Here is a 20,597-nt window from a genome sequence, read left to right as displayed (position 1 = left end):
AATATTTACAATGAACTTTGCAAAATATTCTTCAGCTCTATGAGAGGAGAAGAAGGGAAAAGAGGAGGTAACTTTACAGAGGGCTCGATTGGCACCTGCCACTTCCACATAGATGTTCTCACTTAAAGCCCATGGTTGCTGCTGGACAGATGAGAACACTGAGGTTCAGGGAGGTCCAGGAACTTCCTTAGGCCCTCACCTGAGGGTCAGCTCCCAGGTTGAGCATCCCTGACTGCAATCTTCCTTGTGTCTCCTTCACCAGGCCAGGTCCGGGGTAAGAACAAGGCAGGGCCACACACACGCACATACAGGGAGGAGTCCCCCATCGGTCCTGCAGGGCACAGAGTCACTCCAGGTCCCTGGGGATTGGGTCCTGTCCCTGGGGGTAGGGATGTCATCCCAGGGTCCCCCAGAGCCAGATCATAATGGGCTCCTTTTGGTTTCTGGGTTGCAGTGTGGAATCTTCCGATGTGAACTGGAAAAAGAAGAAAAGCGGAGGAATCAAAATCATTTGCCAATCAGAAATGAGGGACTTCTCAGCCATGGCATTCATCACAGACCATGTCAATTCCTTGATCGATCAGTGGTTTCCCGGTAAGAGGAGATTCTAGAAGCAAGCCCTTGTTCATGCTAATATTTCTTATGAATCATGGTGGGGCTGCTGCTTTTGGGGAGGACAAAAATCCCACTGGGATTCAGCCCAAGAAAACTAGGGGGTCTTTTTTTAAAATTATTATTATACTTTAGGTTTTAGGGTACATGTGCACAATGTGCAGGTTTGTTACATATGTATCCATGTGCCATGTTGGTTTGCTGCACCCATTAACTCGTCATTTAGCATTAGGTATATCTCCTAATGCTGTCCCTCCCCCCTCCCCCCACCCCACAACAGTCCCCGGAGTGTGATGTTCCCCTTCCTGTGTCCATGAGTTCTCATTGTTCAATTCCCACCTGTGAGTGAGAACATGAGGTGTTTGGTTTTTTGTCCTTGTGATAGTTTACTGAGAATGATGGTTTCCAGCTTCATCCATGTCCCTACAAAGGACATGAACTCATCATTTTTTATGGCTGCATAATATTCCATGGTGTATATGTGCCACATTTTCTTAATCCAGTCTATCGTTGCTGGACATTTGGGTTGGTTCCAAGTCTTTGCTATTGTGAATAGTGCCGCAACAAACATACGTGTGCATGTGTCTTTATAGCAGCATGATTTATAGTCCTTTGGGTATATACCCAGTAATGGGATTGCTGGGTCAAATGGTATTTCTAGTTCTAGATCCCTGAGGAATCGTCACACTGACTCCCACAACAGTTGAACTAGTTTACAGTCCCACCAACAGTGTAAAAGTGTTCCTATTTCTCCACATCCTCTCCAGCACCTGTTGTTTCCTGACTTTTTAATGATGGCCATTCTAACTGGTGTGAGATGGTACCTCATTGTGGTTTTGATTTGCATTTCTCTGATGGCCAGTGATGATGAGCATTTTTTCATGTGTTTTTTGGCTGCATAAATGTCTTCTTTTGAGAAGTGTCTGTTCATGTCCTTTGCCCACTTTTTGATGGGTTTTTTTTTTTTTTGTAAATTTGTTTGAGTTCACTGTAGATTCTGGATATTAGCCATTTGTCAGATGAGTAGGTTACGAAAATTTTCTCCCATTCTGTAGGTTGCCTGTTCACTCTGATGGTAGTTTCTTTTGCTGTGCAGAAGCTCTTTAGTTTAATTAGATCCCATTTGTCAATTTCGGCTTTTGTTGCCATTGCTTTTGGTGTTTTAGACATGAAGTCCTTGCCCATGCCTATGTCCTGAATGGTATTGCCTAGGTTTTCTTCTAGGGTTTTTATGGTCTTAGGTCTAACATGTAAGTCTTTAATCCATCTTGAATTAATTTTTGTATAAAGTGTAAGGAAGGGATCCAGTTTCAGCTTTCTACATATGGCTAGCCACTTTTCCCAGCACCATTTATTAAATAGGGAATCCTTTCCCCATTTCTTGTTTTTGTCAGGTTTGTCAAAGATCAGATAGTTGTAGATATGCAGCATTTATTTCTGAGGGCTCTGTTCTGTTCCATTGATCTATGTCTCTGTTGTGGTACCAGTACCATGCTGTTTTGGTTACTGTAGCCTTGTAGTATAGTTTGAAGTCAGGTAGCAGGATGCCTCCAGCTTTGTTCTTTTGGCTTAGGATTGACTTGGCGATGCGGGCTCTTTTTTGGTTCCATATGAACTTTAAAGTAGTTTTTTCCAGTTCTGTGAAGAAAGTCATTGGTAGCTTGATGGGGATGGCATTGAATCTATAAATTACCTTGGGCAGTATGGCCATTTTCACGATATTGATTCTTCCTACCCATGAGCATGGAATGTTCTTCCATTTGTTTGTATCCTCTTTTATTTCATTGAGCAGTGGTTTGTAGTTCTCCTTGAAGAGGTCCTTCATGTCCCTTGTAAGTTGGATTCCTAGGTATTTTATTCTCTTTGAAGCAATTGTGAATGGGAGTTCACTCATGATTTGGCTCTCTTTTATTGGTGTATAAGAATGCTTGTGATTTTCGTACATTGATTTTGTATCCTGAGACTTTGCTGAAGTTGCTTATCAGCTTAAGGAGATTCTGGGCTGAGACAATGGGGTTTTCTAGATATATAATCATGTCATCTGCAAACAGGGACAATTTGACTTCCTCTTTTCCTAATTGAATACCCTTTATTTCCTTCTCCTGCCTAATTGCCTTGGCTAGAACTTCCAACACTATGTTGAATAGGAGTGGTGAGAGAGGGCATCCCTGTCTTGTGCCAGTTTTCAAAGGGAATGCTTCCAGTTTTTGCCCATTCAGTATGATATTGGCTGTGGGTTTGTCATAGATAGCTCTTATTATTTTGAGATACGTCCCATCAATACCTAATTTATTGAGAGTTTTTAGCATGAAGTTGTTGAATTTTGTCAAAGGCCTTTTCTGCATCTATTGAGATAATCATGTGGTTTTTGTCTTTGGTTCTGTTTATATGCTGGATTACATTTGTTGATTTGCGTATGTTGAACCAGCCTTGCATCCCAGGGATGAAGCCCACTTGATCATGGTGGATAAGCTTTTTGATGTGCTGCTGGATTTGGTTTGCCAGTATTTTATTGAGGATTTTTGCATCAATGCTCATCAAGGATATTGGTCTAAAATTCTCTTTTTTTTGTTGTGTCTCTGCCAGGCTTTGGTATCAGGATGATGCTGGCCTCATAAAATGAGTTAGGGAGGATTCCTTCTTTTTCTATTGATTGGAATAGTTTCAGAAGGAATGGTACAAGTTCCTCCTTGTACCTCTGGTAGAATTAGGCTGTGAATCCATCTGGTCCTGGACTCTTTTTGGTTGGTAAGCTATTGATTATTGCCACAATTTCAGAGCCTGTTATTGGTCTATTCAGAGATTCAACATCTTCCTGGTTTAGTCTTGGGAGGGTGTGTGTGTCGAGGAATTTATCCATTTCTTCTAGATTTTCTAGTTTGTTTGCATAGAGGTGTTTGTAGTATTCTCTGATGCTAGTTTGTATTTCTGTGAGATCGGTGGTGATATCCCCTTTATCATTTTTTATTGTGTCTATTTGATTCTTCTCTCTTTCCTTCTTTATTAGTCTTGCTAGGGGGTCTATCAATTTTGTTGATCTTTTCAAAAAGCCAGCTCCTGGATTCATTAATTTTTTTTTTTTTTTTTTTTTTTTTTGAGACGGAGTCTTGCTCTGTCACCCAGGCTGGAGTGCAGTGGCGTGATCTCGGCTCACTGCAAGCTCCACCTCCCAGGTTCACGCCATTCTCCTGCCTCAGCCTCTCTGAGTAGCTGGGACTACAGGCGCCCGCCACCACGCCCGGCTAATTTTTTGTATTTTTAGTAGAGACGGGGTTTCACCCTGGTCTCGATCTCCTGACCTCGTGATCCGCCCGCCTCGGCCTCCCAAAGTGCTGGGATTACAAGCGTGAGCCACCGCGCCCAGCCCATTAATTTTTTGAAGGGTTTTTTGTGTCTCTATTTCCTTCAGTTCTGCTCTGATTTTAGTTATTTCTTGCCTTCTGCTAGCTTTTGAATGTGTTTGCTCTTGCTTTTCTAGTTCTTTTAATTGTGATGTTAGGGTGTCAATTTTGGATCTTTCCTGCTTTCTCTTGTGGGCATTTAGTGCTATAAATTTCCCTCTACACACTGCTTCGAATGTGTCCCAGAGATTCTGGTAGGTTGTGTCTTTGTTCTCGTTGGTTTCAAAGAACATCTTTATTTCTGCCTTCATTTCGTTATGTACCCAGTAGTCATTCAGGAACAGGTTGTTCAGTTTCCATGTAGTTGAGTGGTTTTGAGTGAATTTCTTAATGCTGAGTTCTAGTTTGATTGCACTGTGGTCTGAGAGACAGTTTGTTATAATTTCTGTTCTTTTACATTTGCTGAGGAGAGCTTTACTTCCAACTATGTGGTCAATTTTGGAATAGGTGTGGTGTGGTGCTGAAAAAAATGTATATTCTGTTGATTTGGGGTGGAGAGTTCTGTAGATGTCTGTTTGGTCTGCTTGATGCAGAGCTGAGTTCAATTCCTGGGTATCCTTGTTAACTTTCTGTCTCGTTGATCTGTCTAATGTTGACAGTGGGGTGTTAAAGTCTCCCATTATTATTGTGTGGGAGTCTAAGTCTCTTTGTAGGTCACTCAGGACTTGCTTTATGAATCTGGGTGCTCCTGTATTAGGTGCATATATATTTAGGATAGTTAGCTCTTCTTGTTGAATTGATCCCTTTACCATTATGTAATGGCCTTCTTTGTCTCTTTTGATCTTTGTTGGTTTAAAGTTTGTTTTATCAGAGACTAGGATTGCAACCCCTGTCTTTTTTTGTTTTCCATTTGCTTGGTAGATCTTCCTCCATCCCTTTATTTTGAGTCTATGTGTGTCTCTGCACGTGAGATGGGTTTCCTGAATACAGCACACTGATGGGTCTTGACTCTTTATCCAATTTGCCAGTCTGTGTCTTTTAATTGGAGCATTTAGCCCATTTACATTTAAAGTTAATATTGTTATGTGTGAATTTGATCCTGTCATTATGATGTTAGCTGGTTATTTTGCTCATTAGTTGATGCAGTTTCTTCCTAGCCTCGATGGTCTTTACAATTTGGCATGTTTTTGCAGTGCCTAGTACCAGTTGTTCCTTTCCATGTTTAGTGCTTCCTTCAGGAGCTCTTTTAGGGCAGGCCTGGTGGTGACAAAATCTCTCAGCATTTGCTTGTCTGTAAAGTATTTTATTTCTCCTTCACTTATGAAGCTTAGTTTGGCTGGATATGAAATTCTGGGTTGAAAATTCTTTTCTTTAAGAATGTTGAATATCGTCCCCCACTCTCTTCTGGCTTGTAGAGTTTCTGCCAAGAGATCCACTGTTAGTCTGATGGGCTTCCCTTTGTGGGTAACCTGACCTTTCTCTCTGGCTGCCCTTAACATTTTTTCCTTCATTTCAACTTTGGTGAATCTGACAATTATGTGTCTTGGAGTTGCTCTTCTTGAGGAGTATCTCTGTGGCATTCTCTGTATTTCCTGAATCTGAATGTTGGCCTGCCTTGCTAGATTGGGGAAGTTCTCCTGGATAATATCCTGCAGAGTGTTTTCCAACTTGGTTCCATTATCCCCGTCACTTTCAGGTACACCAATCAGACATAGATTTGGTCTTTTCACATAGTCCCATATTTCTTGGAGGTTTTGTTCATTTCTTTTTATTCTTTTTTCTCTAAACTTCCCTTCTCGCTTCATTTGTTTCATCTTCCATCACTGATACCGTTTCTTCCAGTTGATTGCATCGGCTCCTGAGGCTTCTGCATTCTTCATGTAGTTCTCAAGCCTTGGCTATCAGCTCCATCAGCTCCTTTAAGCACTACTCTGCATTGGTTATTCTAGTTATACATTCGTCTAATTTTTTTTCAAAGTTTTTAACTTCTTTGCTGTTGTTTTGAGTTTCCTCCCGTAGCTCGGAGTAGTTTGATCGTCTGAAGCCTTCTTCTCTCAACTCGTCAAAGTCATTCCCCGTCCAGCTTTGTTCCGTCGCTGGTGAGGAACTGCGTTCCTTTGGAGGAGGAGAGGCACTCTGCTTTTTAGAGTTTCCAGTTTTTCTGCTCTGTTTTTTCCCCATCTTTGTGGTTTTATCTACTTTTGGTCTTTGATGATGGTGACATACAGATGGCTTTTTGGTGTGGATGTCCTTTCTGTTTGTTAGTTTTCCTTCTAACAGACAGGACCCTCAGCTGCAGGTCTGTTGGAGTTTGCTAGAGGTCCACTCCAGACCCTGTTTGCCTGGGTATCAGCAGCGGTGGCTGCAGAACAGCGGATTTTCATGAACCGCAAATGCTGCTGCCTGATCGTTCCTCTGGAAGTTTTGTCTCAGAGGAGTACCCGGCCATGTGAGGTGTCAGTCTGCCCCTACTTGGGGGTGCCTCCCAGTTAGGCTGCTCGGGGGTCAGGGACCCACTTGAGGAGGCAGTCTTGCCCATTCTCAGATGTCCAGCTGTGTGCTGGGAGAACCACTACTCTCTTCAAAGCTGTCAGACAGGGACATTTAAGTCTGCAGAAGTTACTGCTGTCTTTTTGTTTGTCTGTGCCCTGCCCCCAGAGGTGGAGCCTACAGAAGCAGGCAGGCCTCCTTGAGCTGTGGTGGGCTCCAACCAGTTTGAGCTTCCTGGCTGCTTTGTTCACCTAAGCAAGCCTGGGCAATGGCAGGTGCCCCTCCTCCAGCCTCGCTGCCGCCTTGCAGTTTAATCTCAGACTGCTGTGCTAGCGATCAGTGAGACTCCGTGGGCATAGGACCCTCCTAGCCAGGTGTGGGATATAATCTCCTGGTGTGCCATTTTTAAGCCCGTTGGAAATGCACAGTATTAGGGTGGGAGTGACCTGATTTTCCAGGTGCTGTCTGTCACCCCTTTCTTTGAATAGGAAATGGAACTTCCTGACCCCTTGCACTTCCCAAGTGAGGCAATGCCTCGCCCTGCTTCGGTTCATGCACAGTGCACTGCACCCGCTGTCCTGCACCCACTGTCTGGCACTCCCTAGTGAGATGAACCCGGTACCTCAGATAGAAATGCAGAAATCACCCGTCTTCTGTGTCGCTCACGCTGGAGGCTGTAGACCGGAGCTGTTCCTATTCGGGCATCTTCAACTAGGGGGTCTTAACAGCACTTTGGTGGGAGTCCTGGCCCCAGAGAAGTCCAGCTCTGTCATTGGTGGGGAGTACCATGGGGAAGATTGGGCTTGGACCCCACTGGGAGTGTGCAGGGAAGCGGCCTGCCAGCTGCCCACTGGCGTGGCAAGAAGGATGACATTGGTACCACGAGTGGTCCACAGAGAGGCTCAGTGTGAGCTCACGTGTCTTGTTTTCACAGTGAGGATGGTGTGGCTGAAATTGCGGGGGAGCCGGCAGATGGAAATTTATCCTCTGTGCAGGGGCAGGGATGTAGGGGAGCTGTGGCCACCAAGGGGCCTTGCTCTCCTTCCCTGCCACCCCACCCATCCCGGCGGTGATCAAACCACTAACACAGCCCTTCTCAGACCCTTTCGATCTGTTTCTTCATTGATAGTTCACCCGAAAGAAGTATTCTTTGAGTGAAGTTGCTGAGGCCGCCTGTTTGTTTTGCTCCTGGGGTGGAGGCGACTCCCAGAGCAGCCTGCCAGGGGGAGGCCATCTGGGGCTTAATGGGGCAAGCTGCTGTGGGAGAGGCTGCCCCAACAGCCTCAGCCCCTGAACGCTGGAGGCCAAGCAAGTGACTGGAGAACGGGTTTGGAATTCCAGTGCTGCCCCTGCAAGCCTCGGCGGGTCCCCCAGCCTCCTGGGCCGGCCTCACCTGCATGCGATGCCTGCGTCCCAGAGAGCATCAGGGAAGGTGGCTAAGGAGCAGTGGCAGAATGCACTCAGGATACACCTTCCAGATCCCAGGTCTGGTCTCTGTCAGGATTGGGGTCCTTCACGCTGTTGGCAGGCAGGGTGACCTGCAAGGAAAAAAGGCTTAGAAAGGAGCCCTCGGAGAAGGCAGTTGGGTGTGTGTGTCATAGTGATTTGGGAGGCACTTGGCCATCTAAGGGGGCCCTTAGGCCCATGTGAACCCTTCTGGGCACTTTGCAGCTCCCCACCAGCCAGTGTTCCCCCAACAGCAGGTGCTGGGCGTTTGGCAGGTGGGTCCCTTAGACAGTCACCTGAGATGAAAAGGGTTCTGGTAAGCACCTGAGACAGGCCACCTGGAGCCGCCATTCCCAGCCAGGGGCCCTCCCAACGGGATGCCTTACGCATGGACCTGCAGATATCGGATGTGCCTGGAAAGTTCTAGGCATCCACCTCCTACCCTGCACGAAGCAGGCAGTTGGCCTGCCCTGAGGGCACCTCCTCAGGGTACCTTGGAGGGTGTTTCTCTGCACCTCCTCTCAGGCATGGGGGGATCCCATGTCCAGTGACTGAGTTTCGTCTCTGATAATTTGCACTCATTTCTCCCCCTGCATTGCCCTTCATGGACATTGTAAACCTGCTGTTTCTAATTGTAAGAAGGGTGCCTTCCACACTGCTGTGATTGTTGGAGGATAGCTCAGACCTAGTCTGTAATGACCTGTTAGGGCCCAGTCATGCAGGAGGGATCCCCGCCCTCCTCTCAGGCCCCCCAGCCAGCCTGCTCAGTGTCCCGACCACTGGACAGTTCTCAGAAGCATCCTGAACCCTCCCTGGACACATCTTTCAGGACAAACAATTGCGCTCTCCAAAAAGGCACCCACATGTGGCAGGGGGTTTCAGCCTGTCTCTTGGGTACAGGCCAGGACAGGCAGCTCCCCTTCTGTGAAGGCCTCAGGGCCTGGGGTGCAGAGTGCTGCTCGGGGGCCCTCCTGCACCACCTTCTCGTGAAGCCGTCTCCTGCTCTGTCCTTATTTAGCCCTGACGGCCACAGAGAGCGACGGGACGCCACTCATGGAGCAGTACGTGCCCTGCCCGGTCTGCGAGACAGCCTGGGCCCAGCACACGGACCCCAGTGAGAAATCAGAGGAGGTGCAGTACTTCGACATGGAAGACTGTGTCCTGACAGCCGTCGAGCGGGACTTCATCTCCTGCCCCCGACATCCGGACCTCCCCGTGCCACTCCAGGAGCTGGTCCCTGAACTGTTCATGACCGACTTCCCAGCCAGGTATGCCCCGAAGGCCCCTCCCAGAACACAGGGCAGGTCACAGGGGGCGCTCCTCGCTGTGCAGTTGCCGAGTGATCTCCAGGAAGACCCCTCCGGGGCGGGCAGGTGCCCCAGCCATGGCTTCCCACCAATCTCAGTACCTTTTAGGTTCCCATCCTCGGCCGCCTGAAGGGAACCAGGCTTCTGGCTTTCCATTTTGGAGGCCTTGATAGGCCCAGCTGGGAAGAGTGCTTTGCAAGTGCAGCCATCCTGCCTCCCCACACGGCTCCCCCTTCCCCTCATAGCCAGAGCTGCTCTCTCCTGAGCTGCCTCTCCTTTCCACTCCTACCTCCCCACCAGCTGCAGGGCCAGCAGGTAAGCACAGCCGGCGCTCCTCAGGCATTCAGGAAGGGAGAGCTCCCACCCAGAGCCTGGTTTGCCTTCTTTGTCAAACGCTGACTCCTGTCTGCAGCCCTAGCGCTGAGCCTTGGACCCCTCAAATCTGTTCTTAGAGTTTATTCTACCTGTGCTAACCCAGATGATAACTAGGGAGAGAATCGGGGAGGAAATAGGAAACGTCACCTTTCAGAAGAAAACCTCCAAAGGGACCCTTTCTCTACGGCCACCACTTCCGTGGGGTTCACCCTGTGCCAGCCATCACCACCTCTGAGGCCGTTCCTGTCCTGAGCCCACTTTACAGAGGAGACCGAGGCTTAGCAAGCCTGCGTAACCCACCCAGGCATGCCCACCCGCAAGCGGCAGGGCCGGGGTGGCCCAGATCTGTCCAGCCTCACAGATGGCTTTGAACCATGACTCTCGGCCGTGGTTGGGACAAATGGCCCAGCCCAGGACCCACCCGCGTCGGGGAGGGGCGATGTGGCTGATGCCGGGCGTGTGTGGCAGGCTCTTCCTGGAAAACAGCAAGCTGGAGCACAACGAGGACGAGGGCAGCGTCCTGGGCCAGGGCGGCAGTGGCACCGTCATCTACCGGGCCCGGTACCAGGGCCAGCCCGTGGCCGTCAAGCGCTTCCACATCAAAAAATTCAAGAACTTTGCTAACGTACCGGCAGGTAAGCGGGTCCCAGGTTGGTGCTGTTTTTCTCAGACATATGCTGCCCGGGTCTAAGCTCTGTGCTGCCTTAGAGAGGCCTGAGGCTGCAGGCACCCCACGTCCTGCTGGCTGACACTGCGCTGTCCCTGGCAGACACCATGCTGAGGCACCTGCGGGCCACGGATGCCATGAAGAACTTCTCCGAGTTCCGGCAGGAGGCCAGCATGCTGCACGCGCTGCAGCACCCCTGCATCGTGGCGCTCATCGGCATCAGCATCCACCCACTCTGCTTCGCCCTGGAGCTCGCGCCGCTCAGCAGCCTCAACACCGTGCTGTCGGAGAATGCCAGAGGTACCGCGGCGCGCCGCCCCACCCGGCCCCTGAGACCAAAAGAGCCCTGGGCGCCTCCTGCCTGGCACGGGGGTAGAGCCTCAGGTGGCCTTGGCGAGCCCAGGGCACGCCCAACCCATGGCTCGTGTGATCATCCCCTGGGTGTGAGGCCGGGCACCTCGCCAGGTCCAGTCACTAGGCAGAGCCTTGGCGAGGACGGGGGAGCGCACGCTGTGGAGTCGGCTAAGACCAGGCTCTGCCGCGGTCCGGGAAGCCGCTGAGTTTATTTGCCTGTAAAAGGAGGATGGTAACAGGCCTCGCTGGGAGGGCACCAAGCACGTGAGCTGCATTGAATCACTTTCTTAACTGCACATGCACACACCACTGCTGAGACTCTGAGACCATGGGGTCAGTGGGACCCTACCATATTTTAAAATAAAATGTTGAAGTAATTTACCTTGAGAAAAGAGCAACTAAACTCCAGAGTTGCCAGAGGGTGAAAGGTAGCTGTCTTTTGACTAAGGAAGAAGAAGTGCTATTAAAATCAATCACTTCTGCCTCAATGGAAGATAATTTTTACACAAAATTCTTTATTTTTGTTTTATCCAGGATCTCACTTTGTTGGCCAGGCTGGAGTACAGTGGTGCAATCTCAGCTCACTGCAGCTTTGACCTCCTGAATTCGAGCAATCCTCCCACCACAACTTCCCGAGTAGCTACAAGCACACGCCACCACACCCAGCTAATTTGTTGTTGTTGTTTGTAGAGATGGCCTTTCGCCCTGTTGCCCAGGTCGTTCTCGAACTGTGAGCTCAATCGATCCCCACACTTTAGCCTCCCAAAGTGCTGGAATTACCGGCATGAGCCACCACGCCCAGCCAAACAAAATTCTTCTACTTGCAACTCACCCCTTTACGTAGGACAGCCTTGACCCGAGATGAACTCTAGAGATTTTGAATCCTTGCTCATTCAGCAAAACTGCCAGCAATTCCAGGAATAAGATATCATGAATGAAGCTATACTGATGAGCATTTCTATCCTAAATACTATCTCATTTAACCAGGCCATTCTCTGTCCCTTATGGCAGTCTGGTGAATAGTGGGAATGTGTCAATAGAATATAAAGTATCTAGGGGCCAGGCGCAGTGGCTCACATGTGAAATCCCAACACTTTGGGAGGCCCAGGCGGGCAGGTCACTTAAAGCCAGGAATTCAAGGCCAGCCTGGCCAACATGGTGAAACCCCATGTCTACTAAAAATACGAAAATTAGCCAGGCATGGTGGCACGCGCCTGTAGTCCTAGCTACTCAACTTGGGAGGCTGAGGCATGAGAATTGCTTGAACCCTGGAGGCAGAGGTTGCAGTGAGCCAAGATCGTGCCACTGCACTCCAGCCTGGGTGATAGAGGGAGACTCTGTCTCAATAAAAGAAAAAAGAAAAAAATATATAAAGTATCTAGGGAGATAGGAAGACAAAAAGACAGTTGCTATCATGATAATTTGATTCTATCAAAACCGAAATTTTGATACATTTGAAAATTGTTTTTCTTTGCAAGATTCTTCCTTTATACCCCTGGGACACATGCTCACCCAAAAAATAGCCTACCAGATTGCCTCGGGCCTGGCCTACCTGCACAAGAAAAACATCATCTTCTGCGACCTGAAGTCGGACAACATTCTGGTGTGGTCCCTTGACGTCAAGGAGCACGTCAACATCAAGCTATCTGACTACGGGATTTCAAGGCAGTCATTCCATGAGGGCGCTCTAGGCGTGGAGGGCACTCCTGGCTACCAGGCCCCAGAGATCAGGCCTCGCATTGTATATGATGAGAAGGTACCTGCCTGGATCCCCTGGCCCAGCCCCACAGTGCAGGAGCCCAGCCCTGAGGCTAGCCAGGCAGTCCTAGAGGCACCTGAAGCTTCGGGGCTCAGCATCCCCAAAAGCATATTTTTCTCACTCTCCCTTGCTCAGTAAGGGAGGTTCTGGCTTGAACCAGAAGGGCGCAGGGGCCTATGTCTGTCTGCTTGTAGCAAGGTTGACTTCTCCTTAGCCTCAGCGCTCTCAAACCTTGATTCAGTAACAGTGTAGAGGATGTAAACAGCAGATGAAGAGTCCAAGAGAGAGACAGGTCTGGATTTGGGCTCCAACTCACATTTAGATGTGCACAGTGAGGACACAGGACCAGCCTTGCAGGGCGCTCAGGAGGGGCAGACAGAATAAGGACGGTAAAGACCCCTGGCCTTAAGTCCCGGCCACAGGGTGCTTTCCAAGTTGAATGCCAAACCAGGAGAAGAGTGAAAGAACAAGCTGGTATCCCCAGGCAACTGCACTGCCAGCCTCAGTTGAGACAATGACCAAATGTTGATCTTCTGATAGCATTTATTCCTGATGGCTACTTGATAGATGCAGGCACACAGACAACTTGAAGTCATCTTACCATATGCATATATTACATCTAGTGACAGCCTTGTTAATTGATCACCCAGCATTGAAATTCCCGTGTCTATGATTTCTTATTCTCGGGTGATTTTTCAGATGGTCATTGACTAATTGCTGTAGGAATGACCTGCGCATGTATGGATTAGCTCAGCACCTGTGGTTGTTGCCCATAGAAAAGGCAAATCGGAGCAACAAAAATAAGAGCTTCATAATAGTAGGTGACTTCAACAAGGAGGTCACCTTGAAACTCAGATTATCATGGAAACATTCACATTTAAAATTCTCAAGTCTATCTCAGCCATTCTGCTAAAATGTTATTTCTTGACCCTTATAGGGGTCTGTATAAATTTTTCCTTGCTGGACCTTTTTGATTATGAAAATTAGAGGAGACAACATGTTGTGATCCAGGAGACACTCCTTTTTTTAATGAGTTGCAATACACAGCACGTTTAGTACCAAGCACATTAAGCTGAGGGTGTGTGTTTTCCTGCCTTGTCTTGGTACTCAAGGATAACGACCATGACCTCCTTGGAGTCCTTAATCAGTGACTAACAGCAAGTTCTCAGTGTGTTTTATTGGACGGAAGGATGGATGGATGGATGGATGGAAGGATGGATGGATGGAAGGATGGAAGGATGGAAGGATGGATGGGACAATGGGCAAATGGACAATATGGTGGGAAGTCAAATGGATGGGTAGATGGAAAAGAGGAAGGATAGGAAGACAGATGGATAAATGTGCAGGACAGGTGGTCAGATGAATGGATAGATGGACAGATGAGAAGAATAGATAAATGTACAGGAAGACAAGCAAATGGATGGATGGATGGAGGAAAAGAAGGAAGGGTGAGAAAATGGATAGATAAATGGATAGAAGAGAAAGTGGTCAGATAGGTGGATGGATGGGTAGTTGGGAGGATAGATGGATAAATGGACAGAGGGACATGGTCAGGTGGTTTGTTGAATGTTTTCCTTGTCTAATTGTGTCTCCCTGGTCCCTCCACCTGAGGGCCACCTTGTGAAGGCCACTGGGCCCAGGCAGCGACCTGACTCGGCTTGTTCTGTGCCCAGGTAGATATGTTCTCCTATGGAATGGTGCTCTACGAGTTGCTGTCAGGACAGCGCCCTGCACTGGGCCACCACCAGCTCCAGATTGCCAAGAAGCTGTCAAAGGGCTTCCGCCCGGTTCTGGGGCAGCCGGAGGAAGTGCAGTTCCATCGACTGCAGGCGCTCATGATGGAGTGCTGGGACACTAAGCCAGAGAAGGTACTTGGGACCTCCTGCCATGTGGTGGAAGCTGTGGGTCCCCAGGGTGTGTGTGTGTGGCTGCCCACTCATCACCATTGGCAACCCTTCTCTGCTCATTTCTTCTAGAGGGTGATGTTTGCTGCTCCTAACATACCTACTTTCATTGCCTTTGTATGTGCGTGTCACTCTTAGGAAACAAACTTCCTTTTCCTCCCCAACTTTTGTTGTTACTTCACCACGCAAACAAAGTATATAAACCCCTTTATAACAATACAGTCCCTATGCAAGAACAGAGAGAATGTGGGTATCTCTTTGTAAAGTGATGGGGAAAAGGTTTGGTGGTGAGAATCAGGGATCATATTACAGTGTTCAGGCTAGTTTTTTGTTGGTGGCATTTTTGTGTTTTTGAAGAGGCTAGTGGTTTCAAAGTTAAAACTCATTAAATCAGACAGAGCTAGTTTAATGTATTGGGAGTAAACAGGGTATTCTTTAGAAGAATGCGTGTCCTTATCTGGGCATGGTGACATGGACTTACATAGTCCCAGCCACTGGGGAGCCTGAGGCAGGAGGATCACTTGAGCCCAGGAGTTCAAGGCTGTGGTGCACGATGATCGCACCTGTGAGTAGGTTTTGCACTCCAGCTTGGGCAATATAGTGAGATGAAGAGTGTGTGTCCTTGGGCCTGGGTTGGAATACCCAGGGTTCGGCGAACCTGACCAGAGGAGCTTAAATTGCCATAGCCAAGGGTGACCCAGATACCTGGATGGGTTTGCTCCTGACGTCTGAAGCTGTTTCTGCCTCTTGTTTGGATCTAGTCTGAATGAACAGAATCCCTCATTCCTCCCTGGTTGGAGCTGGCTGATCTCATGGGCAGAATTAGCACGGATCTGGTTGTTAGTGACCTTGCTCTCTTCTGGTGGCTCCTCTCCCTCAGCGACCGCTGGCCCTGTCGGTGGTGAGCCAGATGAAAGACCCGACCTTTGCCACCTTCATGTATGAGCTGAGCTGTGGGAAGCAGACAGCCTTCTTCTCGTCCCAGGGCCAGGAGTACACCGTGGTGTTTTGGGATGGAAAAGAGGAGTCCAGGTAAGCTCCTGTGGCCTGCTCCTGCCCTCTTTGTATTTGGGGTGGGAGGCCACCATGGAATTTGGGAACAGAGTCGACGTTGACCACAGTGAGAATTATTTAGCAGACAGTAGGGTCCAGAACCTGGTTAGACTGCACTCAAGAAAGAGCAAGGAGAGCAGAAGAAAGTCCACACAAAGAGACGTGCATGTATGGTTGTGTGGTTAAGAGATGCCAAAAATGGGTAGTATCTGCCAGGGTGCCTGGGGACATGAGGGCACTGTGGCATGTGCCTACAGTCCTAGACACTCAAGAGGCTGGGGCAGGAGAATCACCTGAGCCCAGGAGATCAAGTTTAGCCTGAACAACATAGCAAGACCCCATCTTTTAAAAAATTAGAAAATTTAAAATATTTTTTAAAAGGAAATGAGGCCTGTCAGCCTGGTTATGTGACTTTCTCAAGCATGCTCTGCTGCCCCAGATTGCAGAAGGGGCAACAAGGTGGGTTTAAACAGAGTTGGGGTTTTGCCAAGAGGGAGTGAGGGGCAGGGGCGTTGGGGTGTTTTCAAGGGAGTGATACAGAGATGGACCAAGGAACCTAAGTGAGGCCATAAATTCAGGGAGCACAATGGAAAGTACTAAAGGATCCTAGGTACTGCTAGAGTTAAAAAAAAAAAAAACTCGAGAGTTATAGTATTAGGTGGGGTGAGCCGAAAAACTAGGAGGTGGTGGTCAGACAAGACATGCTTGCCATGGGGTGGGTGGGAGGTGCACAGTCGGTAGTAAAGACAGCATCTGGAGTATGACCTTTGGAGAGGGTGCCCGGGGTAGAGTGGGGAAATATCACTGAGGAATGAGCTTGAGACATAGTAAGATAAATGGAGCAGACTTTGCAGTTTCTCTGAGGTCAGTCTTTGTGAGTTTGCATCAGGTTTTATGCCACTAGGACTGAGTGTCGTGACACAGAGGCACTCTAAGAAATGATGCAGAGGCACTCTAAGAAATGATGCTGTAAGGAAGTTTTTCTGACCAGGCCTTGTGGCTCACGCCTGTAACCCCAGCACTTCAGGAGGCTGAGGCAGGTGGATCATTTGAGTTCAGGAGTTTGAGACCAGTCTAGGAAAACATGGTGAAACCTCGTCTCTACAAAAATAAATAAATAACAAAAACTAGCTGGGAATGGTGGCGGGCACCTGTAGTCCCAGCTACTCAGGGGGCTGAGGCAGGAGGATTACTTGAACCCAGGAGTTTGCCACTGCAGTGGGTGGTGATTGTGCCACTGCACTCCAGCCTGGGTGACAGAGTGAGACCTGCCTCAGAAAAAAAGAGAAGTTACTCTAAAACACAGCAATGGAGCACGCCTTCCTGATGGGATGTACTCTAAGGACAAAACAAAAAGCAAACATATTAATTCAACAGGTTTCAGGGATTATATTGTTGGTAGCACTGTTAGGATTGTTATTCTAAGATGCTGCTTGTGGTTGTGGAGTAAGTTAATGAGTAATTATGTTGCTGTTGCTGGAAACCGTGATTTTCAGCACGGGCTAAAGGGGAAAGAGATGTAAAGCAGGGTAAGTAAAAGCCTGCAGTTCTGAATTGATTGGATAGACTCGTGATATAGTTGAAAAATAAACACAAATATCTCAGCTCTGCTCGCTGAAAAGGCCTAAAAACAAGGACCAGCCAAATGCCAATATGCACCCCTAGGACCCAGACTGTGGTCTCTAAGTATCAAAGTGAACCAGGGCTCATCAGAATCATGGCAGAGTCCAGGTCTGGGGCAGGAAGTGCACCTGGAACATCTGCCACCCTAGAAGCAAGGACATCGTCAGATACTTCTGAGGGTGAATGGGAGGACCTGGAGCCAGACTGGTCCTAGGAGGCTGGGCCGGGCCCTGCTCTGCCAGCCTAGAGACGCACACGTGCCAGGTACCTGAGACAGTTCTGTTAGGGCTCAGAAGACTCATCCCAGAGCGAAGACACAGGCCTCTTCCTGTGACCTGTGAAGGTTCTTTAAAACTCACCGCGGCCTGAAGAGAGACTCACTCACAGGAAGGGAGGAGGGGGCTGGCCGGGAGCACACGGGCAGCCAAGCAGGGGAGCCAGGATGGAGCTGGACTTGAGATCTGTCTGAGAATTAAGGAAGGAGAGGAGGAAGGAGAGGCAGGGCAGACAAGCAGGTAAACAGGACACGCTTAGGACACAATTCCAGTTGCAGGGAACAGGGGCAATTATTCTTTATGACTCTCTATATTTTTAACTGTTTTCAAAGTAAAAGCTATTAGAATATCTTAGTTTTGTTTTTCTGATGCATAAAAAAAAGATGGGAAAAGGAGACAAATATACCTGAAGGAAGTTTTTGTTCGCTGTATTTTCTACCATTTCTATCATCTGCAAATATGTTATCAGTCAACAGTGGTGAAGCTTTTTAAAATTTGGTGGTAGGAGAAACTTTATATTGAGAACTGCTGTCCATGAGCTTAACATATTCTCTTGAGTGTGAGGGACAGAGCTGCGTGATGTGGGGTATGTAACTTCCCAGCCCCATCAGCTTCAGCCTCCTCTGCCATGCAGTGGGTGCCCAGGATGCCCGCCACGGGCCGAGGGGAGGCAGCGATGCCAGGGACAGCCGGCCTGGTGAGCCAAGGCCCTCGCAAATGACAAGCCATTAGTCCTCAGAGCACTCATGCTGGGAGCACATTTTGAGTCCCCCCCGCCCCAACCCAATCTCCTCTGGAATTCTCCCAGCTTGTCTTCAGCCCTGGCTCTGTCTAGTCCACAGTGAGAAACTCCCCACATAACACGCGTGGGCAGGATATGGCCGGCGGGAGGGCCCCTCCTTCATACCGGGGCAACCGTCTCAACCCTGAGGGGTCACGGAAAGAGGACAGCCTTTCTTCCCTGGGGAATGCCCTTCCTGCGGGCGACGGTCAAGCATTACCCTTCGGGCAGAACCCGGCTCTGCCCTTTCAGAACGCAGAAGGATGCCACCCTGGGTGGGAGCAGGGGAGGTAGACGAGGTGCGCAGCTGGCAGGCCAGGCCCGGGGGAAGGAGGCCAGGCCCGGGGGAAGGAGGCAGCCGCTGGCCCCCGGGCACTGACCGCACAGTTTCTGCCACTTACAGGAACTACACGGTGGTGAACACAGAGAAGGGCCTCATGGAGGTGCAGAGGATGTGCTGCCCCGGGATGAAGGTGAGCTGCCAGCTCCAGGTCCAGAGATCCCTGTGGACAGCCACCGAGGTAAGCACTGCCCACCGGGTGCAGCCCCTGGGCGGGGGCCACATTCATAAAAATACAGGACGCCAGGTCAAGTGAGCTTTCAGATAACCCCCAGCGCACCCCCGTGCAGTCCCCGAGTAATGCCATGAACCCAGTGAAGTAGCAGCCTGTCACCAGGGGCAGCTCAACTCTGCCTGCTGCTGGCTGGCGGCCGGGATTTGGGATGGTGAGGACCAGATGTAGACCCTCAGCAGGAGAAGAGACCCAGGAGGCTAGGGATGTGCCTGGGTTTCCCATAGCACTGCTAGTCACTCAGCTCTGAAGGCATCTTGCCTTCACAACAGGGAAATCAGGAAAGTTACTAGAAGTCCCAAGGAGGGGCCTTCTGAGAAATCGCGAGAGAACTGGCCAAACACAAATGTTCTGAGGCAGGCTAGGCACAGTGGCTCACGCCTGTAATCCCAGCACTTTGGGAGGCCAAGATAGGAGGATCACGAGTTCAAGAGATCGAGACCATCCTGGCCAACATGGTGAAACCCCGTCTCTACTAAAAAATACAAAAATTAGCTGCGCATGGTGGTGCGTGAGTGTTCCCAGCTACTCAGGAGGCTGAGGCAGGAGAATCGCTTGAACCCAGGAGGTGGAGGTTGCAATGAGCCAAGATCGCACCATTGCACTCCAGCCTTGCAACAGAGCGAGACTCCATCTCGGCTGTGGGTGAGGCGATAGAATGGTGCAACTTTTCCCCAGGGTAGTTTGGAAGTGTGTTCACATATGTATCAGAAATCTCAAAAGCATGCTTACCACTTGAGCCTCAGAAATCTCAGTGTTAAGAAACATCTGACAACAGATTAGCCGAAGTAGGTGCACCCCAGTCTCAAAGAGATGCTCCCAGAACATCTCCTAGAATGAGTGAGAGCAAGGGATCTGCCTAAAGTGTGCCGTCGCATGGGAAGAACAGTGAGAAGACAGCATTGCAGCGTGAGTCCACTTTTCCAGTATCAGGTGCACACACAAATACCACAGGCAACTTCCGAGAGGCTGTGCCCCCAAATCCCAATGGTGGTTTTCTCTGGGGAATAGATTACGGGCTATTTTCTGTTTCCTCTTTAGACTATTCTGTCTTTTTCAACGTTTCTACAAAGAACAGAAACCCATAAACAACCCACCAGAACGTGTCAATCCAAGACGCATAGGGGATCCCCAAGGCTGAGTGCATCCTCATGGGAATGCCTTGGGAAAGACGCATAGGGGATCCCCAAGGCCGAGTGCATCCTCACGGGAATCCTTGGGAAATGCCAGACACTTTCCAGCCTGGGTCTCACAGTAGACCTCTCTGCCTCTGCAGGACCAGAAAATCTACATCTACACCCTCAAGGGCATGTGCCCCTTAAACACACCCCAACGGGCCTTGGATACTCCAGCTGTGGTCACCTGCTTCTTGGCTGTGCCTGTTATTAAAAAGGTGAGGTCAGGGCAAAGGCGGGTATGCAGGTCTCTGATGCGCTTCCACGTCTGGGAGGCATCTCCTAGCTATGTCAGGGTGGGACCTGCAGAGCCACACCTTCTAGGACCACCTGGCCTAGGACACAGACTTAGAGATGGTGGGAGGAAAGATATCAGACCTGGTCCATCATTAGTGCCTTCCGGTTTGCAAAAACCTAAGTCCCCAGCCAGACTGCGGGCTGAGAGAAAACCCCCTTTCACACGCAAATGCCCTGACTCAGGTGGAATGACTGTTGGTGCAAATGGCATGGTGAGCAGTCATGCGTGTGCCCTTCCCCTTCAGAGGGCAGTGGCATCCAGAGCCTCTTTCCCACCTGCCCAGGCCAGAGCCACCCCACAGCCACTTGATCACCAGGCCCTGGAGGTCCTGATCTCCTTCCCTCCATCTCTGCCTCCCCTCAAGTACTCACCGTCTACACCAAACGCAGTTTCTCTTTGTCCAGCATGGCCCTGCAGACTCATCTCTTTAACCTCCTAGCCCTGGCCTTTCGAAATGAGACCCCAAGGGCCACTCTCCCCAGTAAAGGGCCCAGCCAGCTGTGCTGCACCTTGGGATTCGCCCCAGCCTCTGTGAGGCTGTCCTCCAGCCCCTGCTGGCCCCGGC

General features: G+C 49.5%; 2 protein-coding genes across 5 annotated transcripts in view; one reads left to right on the top strand and one right to left on the bottom strand.

The window, feature by feature from the left end:
* Positions 1 to 20,597, top strand: part of LRRK1 (leucine rich repeat kinase 1) — a 154,050-nt gene that overhangs the window by 127,198 nt on the left and 6,255 nt on the right. For both annotated transcript variants that reach the window (XM_030815095.1, XM_030815092.1), the window contains 9 exons: positions 455 to 594; positions 8,908 to 9,157; positions 10,040 to 10,206; positions 10,341 to 10,538; positions 12,071 to 12,348; positions 14,025 to 14,219; positions 15,136 to 15,287; positions 18,391 to 18,508; positions 19,836 to 19,952. In XM_030815095.1, coding sequence (XP_030670955.1) covers positions 455 to 594; positions 8,908 to 9,157; positions 10,040 to 10,206; positions 10,341 to 10,538; positions 12,071 to 12,348; positions 14,025 to 14,219; positions 15,136 to 15,287; positions 18,391 to 18,508; positions 19,836 to 19,952 — 1,615 coding nt within the window. The remainder of the gene's footprint in view (positions 1 to 454; positions 595 to 8,907; positions 9,158 to 10,039; positions 10,207 to 10,340; positions 10,539 to 12,070; positions 12,349 to 14,024; positions 14,220 to 15,135; positions 15,288 to 18,390; positions 18,509 to 19,835; positions 19,953 to 20,597) is intronic.
* The window catches only part of LOC100602507 (chondroitin sulfate synthase 1), a 205,758-nt gene continuing 185,559 nt past the window's right edge, over positions 399 to 20,597 (bottom strand). The window contains exons 4-6 of one of the 3 annotated variants that reach the window (XM_030815097.1): positions 17,200 to 17,396; positions 7,837 to 7,981; positions 399 to 475 (exon numbers count right to left, since the gene is read on the bottom strand). The gene's annotated coding sequence lies outside the window, so the exon portion shown is untranslated. The remainder of the gene's footprint in view (positions 476 to 7,836; positions 7,982 to 17,199; positions 17,397 to 20,597) is intronic. The other 2 variants (XM_030815098.1, XM_030815099.1) reach the window with 2 other exon arrangements.

This window comes from Nomascus leucogenys, chromosome 6 (genome assembly GCF_006542625.1).
Source record: "Nomascus leucogenys isolate Asia chromosome 6, Asia_NLE_v1, whole genome shotgun sequence".
Lineage (NCBI taxonomy): Eukaryota > Metazoa > Chordata > Mammalia > Primates > Hylobatidae > Nomascus > Nomascus leucogenys.
This window is presented reverse-complemented; position numbering and strand designations above follow the sequence as displayed.